The sequence below is a fragment of the Taudactylus pleione genome, unplaced genomic scaffold (genome assembly GCF_031769625.1).
Source record: "Taudactylus pleione unplaced genomic scaffold, aTauple2 ptg000296l, whole genome shotgun sequence".
Classification (NCBI taxonomy): Eukaryota; Metazoa; Chordata; class Amphibia; order Anura; family Myobatrachidae; genus Taudactylus; species Taudactylus pleione.
In genome coordinates, this window is record NW_028284698.1 from 4,948,844 (window position 1) to 4,967,646 (window position 18,803).

At 45.6% G+C, this 18,803-nt stretch overlaps 1 protein-coding gene across 2 annotated transcripts in view; it reads right to left on the minus strand.

The window, feature by feature from the left end:
* Positions 1 to 1,771: 1,771 nt before the first annotated feature.
* The window catches only part of LOC148511667 (protein kinase C delta type-like), a 45,544-nt gene continuing 28,512 nt past the window's right edge, over positions 1,772 to 18,803 (minus strand). For both annotated transcript variants that reach the window (XM_088482804.1, XM_088482805.1), the window contains exons 6-10: positions 16,794 to 16,937; positions 14,071 to 14,199; positions 8,579 to 8,795; positions 7,685 to 7,964; positions 1,772 to 2,174 (exon numbers count right to left, since the gene is read on the minus strand). In XM_088482804.1, coding sequence (XP_088338930.1) covers positions 8,634 to 8,795; positions 14,071 to 14,199; positions 16,794 to 16,937 — 435 coding nt within the window. In that variant the 3' untranslated portion in view covers positions 1,772 to 2,174; positions 7,685 to 7,964; positions 8,579 to 8,633. The remainder of the gene's footprint in view (positions 2,175 to 7,684; positions 7,965 to 8,578; positions 8,796 to 14,070; positions 14,200 to 16,793; positions 16,938 to 18,803) is intronic.

The window sequence follows — 18,803 nt, forward strand, 5'->3', positions numbered from 1 at the left end:
ATGTCTATTGTGGGTTGTCCTGTTTTATTTCCCTGCCATTTTATATGTATTTAGTAGTATTTATGTGAATATGTGTAGATAATATTCTGTTAGACAGCTTGGTAACTACAGATTCCTATAGAACAGCCCCACATGTATAATAACTACGCTTATTATAATGAATTGTAGAAAGCTTCCTGTCTTTTTCTGTACACCAAGTATCTGAATAATGCATCACTCAGCAGGAAATGTTCTGGAAAACATTTATTGTGTTTGTTCTTACAATTCTTCATATTTTATTTTAAAATCCATTCAATTTTATATCAATTTATTTTATGTACAAGGGTGGTTCAGTAAATAAGTTAACAAGACCTCGCATTGCGTAAGTTTATTCAACTCGTACATATACGTATAATCAATAGTATGGCCTTGGTACAGATTATTTTTCCACCTAGGCCCCCTACTTGTCTAAGCATTTATTCATACAGTGTACCAAGGTATCTATCCAGCATACTGTAGAAGAAATCAGTACATAGCCAGGACATGATGGATTGCTGAACTTCACCATTAGTTGTGAATCACATTCTACCCAGCTGCTCCTTCAATGGTCCAAAGAGATGGAAATCACTCAGTGCCAGGTCAGGGCTGTAGGGCGGATAGTCCAGTACCTCTCAATGCCAGCACCGTAAGAACTCAGACGTGCGGTTGGCAGAGTGTGGCCATTATCAAAGTCAGTGAACCAAACCTAACCTGTTTCCATAATATGGCGTTATCACCGTACACCTCAACAAGTTGGCGATGAATTTCAGCTGCTAATATGCCCTTTAGACACACAAATCTGATTATACTACGCACCTCAATGTTTGACCATATTTCCACCAGCCCTGCCATCTTACAACTGATGTTGGGACAGTATAACTGTTATGGTCCCCTAGGACTCACCGTGTAAGACCTCTAGAATCACACAGATGAGGTCTTCACCAATAACAACCACCCGCTGTTCCCTTAGAACTGGACACGTTCACCGGTACTTAGGTGGCCGCCTGGACTTAACTCGAGATAGTAGAGGCTTACACGGTTATCCTAGGCCACAAGATATTATGTGACTGTTGAATCTCAGGAAAGGGTGAGATATACAAGGAGGAATAGGGTGTGGCTTAAAGAGCTGATGGATATCATGGCTGAGTAGCAGCCCAAAGGGCTGAGTTGTGACTTTGAGAGCCAATTTGCCACTGCGAGAGCCGAGGTTCAGGCAGAGATGCGGCCTTGAGGGCCGAGGTGCGGCTTCAGAGCCGAGGTGCAACTGGAGAGCTGAGATGTAAAATGTAGAGATGCGAACTTGAGGGCCGAGATGTGGCTTTGATAGCCGAGGTGCAGTTTGAGAGCCAAGAAATGGAATGAGCGTAATAGCTGACAATCTCCAAAACACAGGCAGAATCACAGATATATGAGTGGCAGGAACCTAAAGCACACGTTAGACATGCTATAGCCGACAATGAACAGGCAGGCTTAACAAAGGGATTGAACCAATAGACTAACAGGGCAGGTGATTAATGGTAATCCACAGGTGAGGAGGAAACGTCATCCAGTATCACATAATCTGGCATCTCAATCTCCGAGCAACAGAAGGTGTCATCCCAGTAAGGTGTTTACGTTACACAGTAGCAGAAGTCCGGGCGTGTGACTGGCGACCTGGAGGAGGAGAGACAACCGGAGCACGATGGCGACTTGTGACAATGACTTATATGAGGCGCAGTGTAACGGACGTGAAGGGAAGCAGTGGTTTACCTGCTCTGGACTGCCCGGATATTAGAATGAAATAGAGAATATTACACAGGTGAGAGGTTATGTTACCTTACTTATTGAACCATCCTCATATTACAATCCATTACATTTTATATAAATTTATTTTATGTATATCCGGCCTCCAAACCACCCCTTCCAGCCGGCCAGCACACACCTCTGATGTTATTATCTCTTATCTATTAAATATATATAAACCTAAATATTAAAATATAAAAGTAAATAAATAAGTATAAAAGTGATTAAGGTAATACATATAAATCATGTTTTTCTACATATAAAAGAACAGTTTTTATAGAATTTAACAAATCTTATTCATAAGGCTACAATCTTCAGTCTTCCTACAATCTTCAGTCTTCTATAATCTTGACATCTGCATGGTATTCGATGTGCTGTATAATTACAAATGAATATCAGATCAGTATACCTATTACTCATGTGCACTCTGGTCACATGTACAACTAGATACTGTATAGCCGGGTTATATAACAGAGTGTAACACTACGCCTCTGCAGGGAGTGGGATTGTATTGCCGGCGGCTGTACAGCCACCGGTTAAAATCCCGACAGCAGAGAGGTAAGTAACCCTCCCTTCTCCCCCCCAACCCTCCTTTAGGGGTGTCTAACCCTAACCTCCCCCCTAGTGCCTAACCCTAACCTCCCCCCGTTAGGGCCTAAACCTAACTCCCCCTCCCCATACCCTAAACCTAACCCTCCCGGGGGGGGTGCCTAGTCCCAACCCCCCCCTTCCCCTAGCCTAATCTTAACCCTCCCCAGGGGGTGCATAGCCCTAAGTCCCCCCAGGGGTGCCCTAAACCTACAATGCGGCTAAGAGAATGGGCGTCCTATACTTGCCTCATTCGGGCCCGCATCGTTCTGCATTCCAGCTTCAGATTACTACATCCCCGCTGCAGAGCATATGCTGCCTTGTGACATCTCTTCTTGCACTAATGTGCACACTTATACAGTAAGCACCTGGATCTGTATATCTAGGGGTGGAGCAACATCTTGATGGGGGAAGTTGGGATAATCAGTGTTTGTAGCTAAATATTGGGGGCTGCACTTGCAGGATGTGATATGTAAATGAGACTGAAGGGAAGGAGATTGGGCATGTATAGGGGCATTCTCTGGTTAGTGGGTGGTCGCAGAGCCTATTCTCTACTAAAGGATCTTAGAAGGTGTCTGTAATTAGGAGATGGTCTAACTCTATACTATCAGTAGGACGGCTTTTGTATCACCCAGACATCTCTCATATGAATGCCTGTCTAGGTGCACATATACACTTTGTAATAAAAGCACTGACATATAAATGGGCCACATGTAGTAAGAGACTGTCCACAACCCTCCCAGTACCCTCCCAGTCATTATTAATATATTACTGATGATGCTTGTTTTAGGAGAAGGTGTAATATAGGAAAGTAATGAATAGGCTGATGGTATAATAATAGGAGGCCAGAATGTAACGTGACACTTTTATTTTTTCCATCATCTTCATTTCCATGTGCACCCACAATCCATCCAATACAGCTTTATCTACATTTTGTGGACAGTTACCAAAGGTATAACATAGGCTTCCCCTGTGTATGTCCTAATACGTTTTAAGGATAGCCATACTTGAGCACAGGCAACTTAATTAGTACCGCAGTTATTTTGACTAAACCATTTGTGCTTTAGCATGGATATCACCAAAACCAGGACTGTTAGTGTGCCTTGAGGACCGAGGTTGGGAATCACTGCCCTAGACTGATGAAAGGTGAATTCTGCTGTTATAGCACATTTGTAACATTTATATCATTCAACTGTCCACCACCCAGCCCACAAGGGGTCCTCATAGCACCTGCAGGTTAATTAGAGGAAAAGGCCTCTAATCATAATGTAACCTTCCAAAGAATCAGAGTATGCACCATCATCCTCTTTTTCTTATATACAGTAGGACTTCATCTCAGCATGGTAGCACCACTTATTAGGATTAAAATTAGGGTGTATAGCAGAGGCGTACAGTAACTAGGGTTTTTAGTACCCAGGGCAAATTGTGAAACGGCCCTCCCCCCCCCCCTTGAAAAAAAAAATTCTACATCAGAATTAAATAAACCTAATAAAGATACATAAACTGGTTAATTACTATAACACTGTGTACAGACTTAAATTGAAAAAACTGTCAAAAGCATATTAGCAAAATGATCAGTGAAATTAAAGCACATTTATATGTAAATTTTACTTATTTATGCTACATGCATTAAACAAAAATGATTTTGTTGTGACCCTTGCTCATGAGATTTATTTATTGTTTGTTGTACCTATTCTATGTATATATTGCTATATTTATTTATTACCAGTTATTTATATAGTGCATACATATTCCACAGTGCTTTTACAGAGAATATCTGGCCATTCACATCATTCCCTGCCCCAATGGAGCTCACAATCTATATTCCCTACCACATGCTCACACACAGACACACTAGGGTTAATTTTTGTTCGGGGTCAATTAACCTACCTGTATATTTTTGGAGTGTGGGAGGAAACCCACACAAGCACAGGGAGAATATACAAACTCCACACAGTTGGGGCTGTAGTGGGACATGAACCCACGACCTCAGTGTTGTGAGGCAGTAATGCTAACCATTACACCATCTGTGCTGCTATATCCTAGCTGTATTAGTGTGCGGGTGTGATTTCTGGGCTTTGTGCTGGTTTACTGTATGTGCTGACACTGTGGGGTTCTACTAGGTTGCAGGGGTGTGAGGGGAGGAAAATCTTCAAGTCCCTGGCTCTGACTAGATGTTAGATGCATGAGGCGGCTGCAGGAGGACAGCAGACAGTGAGCTTACAAAAATGTAAATATAGCCCTGAGGAGACGGTCATTGGTGATTAGTCTGTCTTAACTTAGGAGCTAAAGAGAACACAGAGGGTGCTGCTGCGTAATGTGAGTCATGCTAGAGACACAGTAGTGCCGCTGTGCAGGGACAAGCGGGGGGGGTTTCCATATAATATATATATAGTGTATATGCACACAACATACAGACAGGGCCGATGCTAGGTTGTTCAGCACCACCCAGTAAACTGAATAAGCACCCTCCTACAAACATGTCCTTTTCCAAATATTTCATGATTATAAATGCAAACAAAAAAATGGCAGCTGCTCAATCAATCTGATAGTACTTTTCAGGTGCATGAAAGGGAGGGGTCATACAAGTAGAAAAGAGAGGGGGGTTTTAACCCCCTATTGTTCCTCAGCACACTGAATTGTACTAGCAACAACATATGAATACTATATGGTAATAGAGATATTGGTTGCATGCATTTGCAAATACATGGGAAGCTGCTAGGCCTCGTCACGGCTTCTCTGTCACTAGCAGTCCCTAACAATAAGAGGTTCACGTCCGGGGCGCAGTGCACCCCAAAAAAGTCCAGCCCAGGACCTCCACAGGGCATCACACGAAAATGGAAAAGGAGTGATAGTGCAGTGTAAAGTATAGATGTGTGTGAGTAATCAATAAGTGTGGAATGAGAGGTTAAAATATATGTGAGAAAATACATGAATAATAAACAAACATAAAAGGTGATGTGAAAAGTTACTATGTGTATTAAGTGGTGATGCCCTGAGGAGGCCCAGCCAGAGTAGCCTTGGGGGGCCCTACGTCCAAACACTCACCCCAAATGTAATATATACCAATTAAAGTTCCCAGGGGTGACTCCCAGGTAAGCTGGCTCTCAATTTGGATGCATTTAGGAAAGTGCCTTTATCATGAGGCCTTACATTTGCCAAAATATATGTGCCTTTACTATGAGGCTTTAATTGGTATATATTACATTTGGGGTGAGCATTTGGACGTAGGGCATGGATGACATATGCGGATCATTAGTTGGTGATTGGTATGTGGTGGGTATTGTGGGGGAAGAGATATATTAGAAAATTATTAATCTCTTTTAAATGTTTGTCAGACCTATTACGGCACCCAGGGCACATTCCCTGCTTGACCCCACCTGAATATGACACTAGTATGCAGTTGTACATACGTATATATAAAGACAGATTCTTTCTTCTGCAGGGGGCATTATATAAATGTAACAAGTCACTCTTTTTTTAATCATTATAGTTTAGTATGTGATATGGGCAGTGGCGTAACGTGGGAGGGTTGAACAGGGCACGTGCCCTGGGTGCCGTTGGACCATCAGCACCAGAGGCCACAGTCCAGGACACTGATTTCAAGCAAGTGTAGTGCGGTCCACACTACACAGTAACAAACACTGGCACCGGGTAGTACGTGTGTTTGTTACTGCGTACTACCCGACGGTTTGTTTGTTTTGGCAGCCAATGAGAGTCAGACAGACTCTCATTGGCTGCTGCGCCCACTACAGGAGCCAGGTTGGAGCTCACTCATGAGCTCCATCTTCCGGCTGTCCGCTGCTCCTTCCTCCTGGCCCACTCTACACTCTGCACTATGGGAGAGACACCCATGCAGAGTGTAGGGTGGGCCAGGAGGAAGGAGGAGCGGACAGCGGTGGGAGCGAGGATTCAGGTAAGTGTTGTGGGTTTTTTTGTGTGTGTGTTTTTATTTAAGGGACACTACTGGGTATACTGCATAGGGGGGACCACTACTGAGGGCACTGCATAGGGGCACTGTATAAGGGGCACTGCATAGGGGGGCCACTACTGGGGGCACTGTATAAGGGGCACTACTGGGAGCACTGCATAGGGGGACCACTACTGGGGGCACAGCATAAGGGGGACCACTACTGGGGGCACTGCATAGGGGGGACCACTACTGGAGGCGCTGTATAAGGGTGCATTACTGGGGGCACTGTATAAGAGACACTGCTTGGGGCATTGTATAAGGGGCACTACTACAGGGTGCACTACTACTGTGGACATTACATATGGGGCACTACTACAGTGGGCATTGCAAGAGGGGCACTACTACTGGGGACTTCCCAGAGTGACGAGAAACAGTGGTGCTTCATGTTGACATGTCCCTTTTTTCTAGTGGCCACGCCCCTTGTGATATGCGGCCACATTAATACTTTGGGGGCACTCTATGTTTTAACTTGCCCTGGGCTCCAAATACCCTAGTTACGCCACTGGATATGGGTGCTGTCATTGAATGACTTCCTTCATTCAAACATATAAGCCTAAACTATGTGCCTTTAAATGTCAGACATGATGAAGAAGACAACCTGTCTGGCACAATAGTGACTGCTTATGGTTAGTATTGTATTAATTAAGCAATATGTTACACTTATATTTTAGTATGTGCCAGTGGGTGGGGTGTTGCATGATATAAAAACTGGTGAGCAGGGGGTAGCACAGTATTTTATAGAAAAGTTGGTGGGAAAGTAGTGGCATGTGAGGGACAAGATCATGGGCATGTTAGAGACAGGGATGTGCAGTCATACTCCCTGTCAGACTGCAGAGTTTTGACTATAAAAATGATTAGAATAATACAAAGATGATTGGCAAGGAATGACAGGGGTGAGAAAAATTGGAAGGCAAGGGTTGACTTATGGGATAAAAGCTGGTGGCCAGAGGGTGTCATGGGAGATAAGACAAGTGAGAGAACAGCTGGTAGGGAGTGTGTGGCATGTGACAGAAATCTGGTGAGCCTGGGGGCATGTGAGGGAAATGTTGGTTACCAGGGGGAATATGAACAAAAAGCTGGTGGGTAGAGCATGGAATGTGAGATAGAAGCTGGTAGGCAAAGGGTGGCATATGGTAGAAATATTTGTGAGCAGAGAATGGCTAGTGATTAAATAGATACAGAGCTAGGGCTGGTACGGGAGGTGCTGGGCACTCCTTGGTCCTACTATATTATAGTGATCAATGATCCTGCCCACTATGCCAAAAAGTAAGGGTGTGTAGAGCTAGAGGACTAAGAGAGAGACACCTCAAATTCCTGACTCACCATGCTGTGATCCAGCAGTAATCAGGGAATAAAACTCAGGCCTCACTGACGGGCGCAGCACTGACACAGGAGAAGAGGATCCCTGCCTTGTACACCAGCCTTGGATTGCTGTAAAGAAAAGAAGAGCAGTTCTGTGAGAGCACCACCATTCATGTCCCTAACCAAACTATACTCACCAAGTAACGAACTCATCTGACGACCTCGGTGGAATCCTTGCTCCTACTCTTCATGGACATGACGGTGTTCTACTAGCAGGCTCTCACTGATGTTACCAGATGATCTGTGGACAGAACACACCTTATTACTTATCCTGTCCCTATTCTATCTCTGATGATACACTCTACACCCATTTACATGCAGCCCTGGCTGTTATGCTCTACATGACATACAATAACCCAATCATCCACTGCACTGATCAGTTCCATTTTGGGTACATACCATCTAGAGTACATTACTAGCGTCTTTCATGAGCACTGTAATACATTCTCCAGCATTTGTTCCCCCTGGATCACGCACCATAAGGCCCCATGAAACAACTGATATTGCATGGTTCTCTTGCTTCTTCTGAGGTGTCCGTCCTCTGCTAACATCCCTGACAGGCCTCTTCTCCACACCCCCTGCCCTCAATTTCCCCCATTTTATTATATTTCTTATGCATAACTCAAGCTGTATGTCAGTTTAGGTAATTATCTCAAGACTGCTATTGTTTCTCCATTTGGTCTTCTGAGAAGCCTATTGTACACCTTTCATTATGAATATTGATTATTACTGCTCTTTACATTATTGTTAGTTCTAGCTCCCTTTTTTCTTTCTTTATCCTTCATTCATTTAAAATTAAAATATTCAATTAAACATGTTTACAAATAATAACACATAAATATATTATGTACATACATGCAGAGACCTCCATTGGTGTAACCAGCAGTGCTGCTGCCTGAGCTCTGTGTACTTATAGGCAGGGTGGCTTTGGCAGGGTTCTCCAGGTGGAGTTGGTAAATGAGAACCCATGAAATACTGCCTGGTCCTTAGATGTTATTGGCTGTTTGCTGGCCTCGGCTGCTTCCAGACTTTCCAGGTGGTTCTTTCTGCATCCAGAGTGAGGAATGGCTGACTACAGAAAGAAGAAATAAGTGATTATTGCATCTTTCATTTCAATGTGTAAGATAGAAAAACAGCATTTATGAAACTTCTGTGTACTTTGGGCCTGATTCAGAGCCGGACGCAATTAGCGCTCGCTCGTCCAGAAAATAGGGGTGGCTATTCAAATCAACCGTTCGCTCTTTGCGGTCTGTTCACGCCTCTAGGTCTGAACGAGCGAACAAAAGTTGCGGTCGTTTTTTCAAAGAATACGCCCCCTGGCCGCTCGCATCCTACGTCATGTCCACTATTTATTAGATTAATCGAGTAAATCGACCAGGGTATGAACTGCTCGCTATTCTTGGGGTTGGTTTTTGCTACCACAATTTTGCGAGCAGTTCTGGCTATAAAATAACCCAGTGACGTGGTCAATTACGCTGCTGTTTTAATTATGCACACCCATAAAACGCCCGTTTTGACCTTTAAGCACGCCTGCGTTCGGATCTCCACTCCCCGTTTTCAAGCACCTTCCCCCGTTACCACCCACATACGCCTACTCCTGTCACACAAATTATCAGGCATTCGCTATTTTGCGAGCACATGAATTTCGACCGCACCGACTGGTTCGCGCATGTGTATAACGATCCGATGCGCAGGTGGGCAAACATCGCTCGGAGCGAACGAGCGGCCGCTTACGAGCGGCTCTGAATCAGGCCCTCTGTGCTCTCAGGAGAAGCCTACGTAACCTAGAAGAGCACCTTGGTGTGCAGACAGGATAATGAATTTCCAGAGTCATTATAGAAAGTCTAACTATCACTTTATACTCCAACCTCCAACCACTTTATTTCCTCCCATTCAATAACATAAACATTTAGAGGTTTATTTACTAAAGTGCGGGTTTATAGAAGTGGAGATGTTGCCCATAGCAACCAATCAGATTCTAGCTATTATCTCCTAGAAGGTACTAGACTAATTATAAGAAGAATTTGATTGGTTGCTATGGGCAACAACACTACTCTTAAAAACCTGCAATTTGTGGGGGAGATGCTATAAATGTCTTTCTCCCCCAAAGTGCAATATGAAGGCTAAGAAAAGCCCCAATAATAGTGGAAATGTTCCCTTTGCACAAATGGAAATGCACCACATCCACCCTAATCTCATTTCCAAAATATCACTCTAATGGAGGGTACACACGGACCGATTTTTTTGAGGATATGAACTATAACAATTGTAAAAATCGCTACATCGTTCATATCGTTGACATGCACGACGAACAATGCGCGTGCCCGCATGTCAGATTTCTGAAATCGACTGTGTTTGCAGTCAGATTTGGACAATTTCATTAATTTAATTACTGTCAGAAATTGTTCATCATTCATCGTTTGTGAAATCATTGGTAAAATAGTGTAAATCGTCCATCGTTGATTTAGCAAGTCTGACCATGTGTATGCACCATTAGAAAGTAAATCTCAGACCTTACTGCTCTGGAAACATAGGAGTGCCAGTGTACCTACTCCCTGCTTCATAATGAGCTCCCTTATTCTGCTCAGTATCTCAGTATCTCTGGCCACAAGTTGGCTTGTGCCAACTTGTGGCCAGGGCGTCACAAGGGGTATGCGGGTCGCACCCGTGTGTCACTGGCCGAGGGGTGACACCAAAGTGCAGACTCCTCCTCAGTAACAGGAGCTGGGTGCTGCACTGTAGGACATACTTGCCCACTTTTGAAAACTAGTTTCAGGGAGATTATATTTGTTAGTAGAATGCACTGCTCGGGCACCATTGAGGGGACGTGTCAGGCTCCGCCCCAAAGGCGTATCTAGCTCTGCCTATGGGCATATATAATTCCGCTCAGGGGTGTATCCTGTAGTGGCAAATAAAAACTGTAGTAGGGTGAGGTGACGGTTACAGCTAGATCCCCCTCAGTTTCTGTACCCTGCCGTCATCAGCTACTGTCCAACGTCATTCTCTACCATCCAAGTGGGCATAGAGTGGAAATATAATCTTGTGGCGAGCCACAGAGCCTGAAGCGTGATAAGCCCACGATGGGACAAGTTTATTTTTTAGTGAACTGTGTGGGCAGGGATCCGCACTTCCACCCTCACTGCACGTCACTTCCAGGTACAACAAGAGTAGGTTGTAATAGGTGTAACATGGGCACCACAAGGTTAATAATTATAGCTGCCAGCAATGCCTCCTGCTGGGTGAGGTGACCCTAGCATGGGGGGGAGTGTATGTAGGATGATGGTTCACAGTGTTATTGGGGGTGTAATAGTGTGACATCGGCACCATAAAGGTAATATTAGCAGCTTTGCAGGGTGAGGTGACCCCTAGTATTGGGGGGGAGAGAGGCAATCACACACATATACATACAGTCACACATTTACACACACACATACATACTGTCACACTCACTTATACACAGTGTCCCCCCTCCCTGTTAGTACCTCACACTGTGTACACTGGGCCTGATTCGCTCGCTCTGAATCAGGGCGGTTTTTTTTTTTGTGCAGCCTCCAGGCCGCTCGCATAGCTGTGGGTGACCACCCACAACTATTGCGAGCGGCCAGGTGATGGTCGCGATGGTCTCGACCATCGGAGCTTGCAACGACACTCTTGCGGTAGGGTCTCGTTCCTGCAAGCCCCAGTGAGCTTCTGGCTCTTAATAGAGCCGGAAGCTCACCACTGACATCACTCATGATGTCGGTGGGGCCGATCCCAAACGGCAGGCATTCCGTCGGGAACGCCTCCATTTGGCCAGCCACTCCCCCTGCCCGCCTCCAAAATGCGGCGAGCTGTCGATCAACATCGACAGCCGCCCTCTTTTGGTGCCGTCACTAGCCGGGTCTCGCGCATGCGCTTTTCGGAGCCGTTGTGCGCATGCGCAGTGGCCAAACATCGACCCGCTTGCGAGCGCATAATGAATCAGGCCCACTGTCTGCACTAGTCCTCTTCTCCCTCATGCTGCTCATATCCTGCTGCACACACAGTGCCACGCCCCCCCCCCCCCCACTGCTCGGACTTCCCCCATTTCCTTTCACTTTTTAGTTTCTGATAATCAAAGGCTGGGGGGCCGATAGAGGTGGGCCTGGAGCACTTACCTCCTTTGTGCTCAACCCCCCCTGCCACCCAATCTGACTTTGTACTGCTCTCCTTTCACACACCCCCTGAGCAGTACAACTATTAATTCCTTACTTGTTTATGCAGAGGAGAAGGAGATGTAGCCACTGCTGTCCCCGCTGTAGCAGGAGGGAACTGATGTCTCTCCCTGCACTTACAGCCACACAGGAGGCTCTGCTTGCTGGGGGAGGAGGCCAATGTTAACCACAACCCCGTGGTGCGTGGCCAGGCATACTGCTGTCAGGTCCCGCCCCTTTCACATCTGGACCTGCGCACGCGCAGTCTGGGTTTTGGATGTAGCTGTGGGGCGTGCAGGGGATTTAATAGTTTTGCGAGGCAGCGGGAGGCTTGTTAGAAAAATGGGAGACTCCTGCAAGAATCAGGAGGGTTGGCAAGCATGCTGTAAGAAGGGAGCTGGCACTTTGTAACAGACTTGTCTCTGGGGGCAGCCAGCATCTCCCGGACCCCTGGAGTGACTAAAATGAGGGTCTGGCCCGCGAGGCCATGTCCCCTACCCGCAGAGCCATGCCCATGTCCTGGGAGGCCACGCCCCTTTTGTCACCGCACAGCTTTGCTACATACACAATAATCCTCCTCGCCCCTACCCACACCAGGTGTCACCTCCACAGATGCCACCATCTTGCCCATGTGTCTTGGCGGATATGTTGGTGCACTGGGTGCTCACAGCTGGCTTTGCTCAGTGCAGCGACTGTGTTGTGTTTCACCTGTGTTGTGATCCCAAGGAGGAAATCTTTGTGCCCTGAACCAGCATTTATGAGAATGAAGCCTGTCAATTCATAAAGAAAGAGTGACACCACTCAGGCACAAGGCACTGCTCAAAGCTTCTCACTATAATATAACACCATTTAAGGATGGCATTATGTGCAACCTCAGGGAGATAAGCAAGAAGAGACGAATCTCTTCCTGCTTTCTCCCATACTGCATTGCACCCCAGGCTACTTTGAGGCAGAAGGGTAAAAGATGGCAGTGGACTCTGGGCCTGATTCAGAGGCGCTCGCAAAAAGTGAGCGCTCGCTCTGAATCAGGGCGGGCGCTGTTTTTTTAGGAGCGGCCTCCTGGTCGCTCGCATAGCTATGGGTTACCACACACAGCTATAGTGAGCGGCCATGATGATGGTCGCGATGGTCAAGACCATCACGACCAGCGGGCTTGCGACGAGTCTCGTTCCTCACAAGCCCCAGAGAACTTTCGGCTCTAACAGAGCCGGAAGCTCTCCACTGACATCACTCGTGATGTCAGTGGGGCCGCCCCCAAACGGCAAGCATTCCCTCGGGAACGCCTCCATTTGGGCAGCAACCCCCCACTCAACACCGACAGCTCGCCCCCTTTGGTGCGAGATCTGGAGTGTGAGTGTTTGTTAGTGTTTGTAAGTGTGTATGAGTGAGTGTGTGTATATGAGTGTTGTGTTTTCCCCGGTATGTTTGTCCCTTCAAGTGTCTGTGTGCCCCCCATAATGGGCACTGGGAGAATTACATCTCCCAGCAGCCCTTGCTCTTCCCACCAGCCCTTGGAGCCTCCCAACAGCCCCCTCTCCAGTGAGAAGATGAAGGAGAGGCTGCCGGGAGCTGTGGAGACCATCGGAGACCCCTGGGCAGGTAAGTGTAGAATTTTTTTTTTCAAGTGGCACAGGGTTTTCAGCTCTGAAAACCCCGCAAGCACTATTTTTAAATTGGATACCGCGGGTATGCACACTCCCGATACCCGCTGTATCCAATTAAAAAAGTAATCCAAAATTGGGGTGCGAGGGCCGCAAGTTTTTTTTTTCATCGGTATACCTCGCGCCCAATTGAATATGCCCCAATGTGTCTTGTCAGTAATTATTGTATAGCCCTGCTCACAAGAATATCTTATTTTAAAATTTCCATTTATAATTGTGTAAAAGTAGTCAGGTGGCATATTAGTCACATTGCAGCCTCCTGGCACTGGGGTCATGAGCTACATTTTTAGCCAAGGCCTTATATGCATAGAGTTTGTATGTTTTCCCCAGGTTGGTGTGTGTTTCCTTCCATACTCCAAACTATTGATTAAACTGGACATGTGTGTGTTACATGGTAGAAGTGACATGTGCACATCTCCTTATATCTATGTGACTGACACTTATACATCATCTGCTGATCTGCATTTAGTTACAGGCTGCCCAGGAGCTCATACAAGTTCTGTGTTATACTTACTGGAGCGGGTATGTATGGGAGGGCAACTTCAAGAGCTTCAATTGAGACCCAGTCAACATGCTGGAAAAATGGATGGTGGCGGATCTTTCCATGCACTCCGAGTCGTCTGGTCGGATCTTTATCGCGCAGCTGAAAAAGTGATTTGTATTTAATTTAGTGACTTTAATTAATACAGCAGACGTGCTCAGCACAATCATGTTATACACATTTCTGCTGCCTGGCACAGAGGAATATAAAGTGATCTGTCCATGGCCACAGTATGATAACCCTGAGATTCTATCTGGGGACTGTAGCATGTCTCACATTGGGCCTGATGCAGAGGAGGATGCATTTAATACATCAGATGAAAGTGCCGGATGTTATAAATGTGTGCATGGGTCTGAGACGCACTGAGCAAGCATCATGATGGTTATCGTCAGGGGACGCAGATTGGAATTTCTTGGAGACATATACAATTCTGATAGAAGTTCCTGGCCAGTTACTGGGGGTGGCTTATGTTGGTGTGCATGTTGGCAGACATTGTCACGGACTGCATTGTAAGATGCATTTACACTGGCACCAGTGGCCATGTACCATCAGCCATGTCCGTTGGTGCAACTGATGTCCAGTCGATGGTGCATCTATTTGTGCACTGCAGCAGATTACAGCATTACAGCAATAGCCGGCCGGTGTCTCAGTAGACAGCCCATCAGCTGCATAAAGTCACAGTAGCCCATCATCATTTCCCACTCCAGGAACACCTAAGCACCAAGTCATTCCTTCCCATATTCCCTGTCATATGTCTGTGCAACAATGGGGGATCAGGTCTGGCTTCATTATAAAGTGGACAATTGTTTAGAAATTTGGAAATGAAATAATTACTCTTATAAATCTTACTAGACAAATATATAGTTATATGTAACATCATGGTGTTCAAGGCCAAGGGTACACAGCCAGAGTTCTTCAAAGACCACACATGTGACCACTAGAAATATGTTTATGGGCTTTGTTAGAATAATTAGTATTTTTCCATATTATCTCACTATACATTGGTAAAAATAGTTTGAGTTTGATGATGTAGTCAGTTGTGTATATACCTCCCTATGGGGGTGCAAGCCATACCGGGTGACATCATCCAAGGGGGTGACACCAAAATAGCAGAGCTGCAGGAGTTATGGATGATGTGTCATACACACTGTGCTGGTGGAGGCTGGAGCTTCCCATTATCTCCTGTTGTGTTGGACAAGCCCCCAGCATGACGAGTATGAGGGCGTGACATTGCGGTCATGCCCCGAAAATAGCACATATCTAGGGTGTGGTGTCATGGGGCACAAGGCCAGGCCCCTTTTGCGACTGCAGAAAATTGAGAGGTGTCACCACTTGTTGCGTCACCTGTGATATATATGAGTATATAAGTGTAGCTGGAAACCCAAGGCTGCATACGTGACCTGGCTAGCCACCAAGACTGGCCCGGTAAAGCAGTAAGTGACCAGTATTGCCAAGCAGTGGAGTATCACTCATAGCATCACTCAGCTGACAAGGTGATATTTTATCAGTAAATGGCATCAATTGATTTTCTATTGCAGCAATGAGTGGTGCATTTTGTATTGCTGCATTTTGATAAATAGCCCTTTATCTATCTTGCTGCATCATATTGTGTATGAGGGAAATATCTCTGATCAGGAATCCAGAGCCACATTTATCAGGAAAATTTGTTAATCTCATGTATTAGGAATGGGATCTCTTAGAGTGGTATCACACGGGTTTATATGCTGCATCTATGCATTTATAAAGCAATGAATTTTAAACATGGCATCACATGAGCAGCAGAGGCGTTTTAAGAGAGGAGGGGGCCCATTGCAGACTCAGTGTGGGCCCCCTCCTCCCTTTAGTGGTGCTGCGGTGTGTGCAGCAGATTCTGACTTAGTGCGCAAGTCTCTGGGAAAATAGCCGCCGCCGTTGTCCTAATACTATTTGCAGCACTCTGGAGACAACAAACAGGTATGTATAAAGACTGTATGGGTGCAGGGTGTGCGGTGTGGGCCCTGTGCCTCTGATGAGCAGCTAATACTGTCTCCAGTGTCTAAAGAAAAGTGTAATAATTGCTCATGTCAAATCAGAGGCATATTTAGAGAGGGAGCCCGTGTTCACTCACCATCCAGGACCTCTTCCTCTCTCTCCGGCGTCCATGGCGTACTGACAGTTTCAGTACAGTCCAGGCACTAGCCTGTGCCCAGAGTCTACTGTGCATGAACAAAATGCCAGGAAAGTGGCCGCTTCGGCTATTTTCCAGGCGTTCTGTGTAGCACAACTCCACCCAACGTGGAACTTCAGAGAGTTAAGTATTAGAAACTATGAGAGCAGGGTGTGCGATGTGAGCCCCCCTGGACCCAGGGCCCCATGTGCTCTACACCCATTATAGATACGCCCCGTGTTAAATGCTGTTTCATAGGAACCCATTTGTGTCTGCCCTTGTCACACAGAGAGGGATATTAAATAGGTCCAAAATTACGGACCTGGCATAATTTCGACAAGTTTGCCTCTTAATTTAAAGCGGCAATCAGTTATATGGCAAAATTAGGTGGTGAAATTATACCATAATCTTGAAACCTATAGCACAGTGATAAAATATATTTTAAATTAAACATCTAGGATTTCCCTCATGCTGTATATAATGTTATACAACATTATCTATAGCCATTAGAATTGTATAAGTTACAGAAATAACGTAATATCTAGGTTACCTTTACAATGATGTCTCTGGCTGCTGCGCCTGGTGCTTTAAATAGCTTACGTTGGAAGGTAAGTCTGCTGGTGATCATTTGGGTTAGGATGACACCAAACGAATACCAGTCAGCACCAGCATTGTAGTTCTTGCCAGACCGCATCTACCAGAAGAGAGATAATAGTTATTATGGCTGTCACCAATCCCTCTCTAATGTACATTCTTTTATCTCACTGCCCCAGTCCATCACTCTATATAATAAGTGTTTATGTGGGGATAGAATACATGGAGGTAGAATAACAATACAATGTAATGCTCCAATTCAGAACACTGATGAGTGACTGTGCAAGCTTGTAATCATATTGGCATGTGCTGGGTTGTATGGGGAAGGCTGCATGTATACTATACAGGCATTACTATTACTCAGCTCCTTATTTATTTATATATCATAGATATTTCCCTGACCTGGGATATCAGGAATATAATAATAGTTACTGTCTTGTCTCTTACCTTACTCACCTTTTCTTACTGTTTACATAGTAACATCACAAGACAACATTATAAATCACGTGACGATGATGATGGCCATCATTAGAAAGATCCAAATAAATAACTAAGAACTCCTTGTTATCCCCTAATAATGTGTAACCAGCACCAGTGCTATAGCCAGGACTTGGTACAGCTAAAGCAGAGGGACAACCAGGGGGTGTGGGGATTAGCTCTCTGCAGTGTTGGGTCACCAGTGATCTTGCAAATACAACTGTAACAACGTAAATCACATGTGAGAACCTGAAGTCTCACTAAGGGCCCGTACACATGTGACGATCAGACAACGATCAGATATCATTGTCTGATCATCCTGCATGTGCTGGATGTTCGATATTGAACATCCAGCAATATGCACCAACCCCCCAAACGATGTAACGACCCATGATCAACTATCGTGGGTCCCTATAGTAAACAGGCTAACCTGCTCGATATCGACCAGGTTGGCCTGCATGCACAGACGATGGTCGATATTGATATCGACCATCCATGCCTGCATATCGACCATAGTTTGGTCTTTGTAGGAGTTAAAAAAAAAAGGACGATATAAACTATATCGTTATCATTTGCCCCATAAGAGATCTCTGACAATGGCTAATGGGCCTGATTCATAGATGTACACAATGCCAATGTTTCCATAAGTGGAGCAATTATTTGCCACTACGCAGGTACCACGGTACATTACCGTAGTCATACGCTGCCAGTTATTAATCACAGTGTAATTGGCAGACAGGGAACATCTGGGGGTGACAACAGGAAGTGTCGGCAAAAAACACAAGTGTGTCTCGTCCATTTAGGGGTGTGTTACTTCCTGCCTCTGTGATCCCGTACACAGGTAACATGGGTCCGGCGTCTCAGTTATATAAAACTAGACTATTTTGTTATTAAACTGTATATTTTATTCATTTTGTTATTTGTTAAAATAAAAGTGTTGAAAAATAGTATAATACTCAGGGGCCTATTCATCAAAACATAATTATCACAAGTTCAAACACAGCTCGAAGTCAGGCTGGCTGCGGATTTTACTGCCATCCCCGTGGGTGTACGATTCGACCCCCTTCCTATCCCCCCCCGTGGGTGTCCATCCCCCCTCCTTCTCATTAGCCTGCTCACCTGTCTTCTTTCGGTGAGCTGGGCCACATGTCTGCAGGGCTCAGCTCTGGGGCTCGCCAGTGCACACACAGCAGGGAGTTCTGAATAGATTTGTGGCTGCCATGTAAATCTTAACAGCAGGGCCGCTGCAAGGTTTCTTGGCACCCTAGGCATTTCTTCAGCCTTGCACCCCCCCACCCGCGGATAGCTACACAAACCCTTATACAGTGCCCCCAGTAGTGGTCCCCCTATGCAGTGCCACTTATATAATGCCCCCAGTAGTAGTCCCACCTACACATTGCCCCAGGTAGTGGTTCCCCCTATGCAGTGCCCTTTATATAATACCCCCCAGTAGTAGTAGCGCCTCCTGTGGAGTGCCACCAGCACTAAT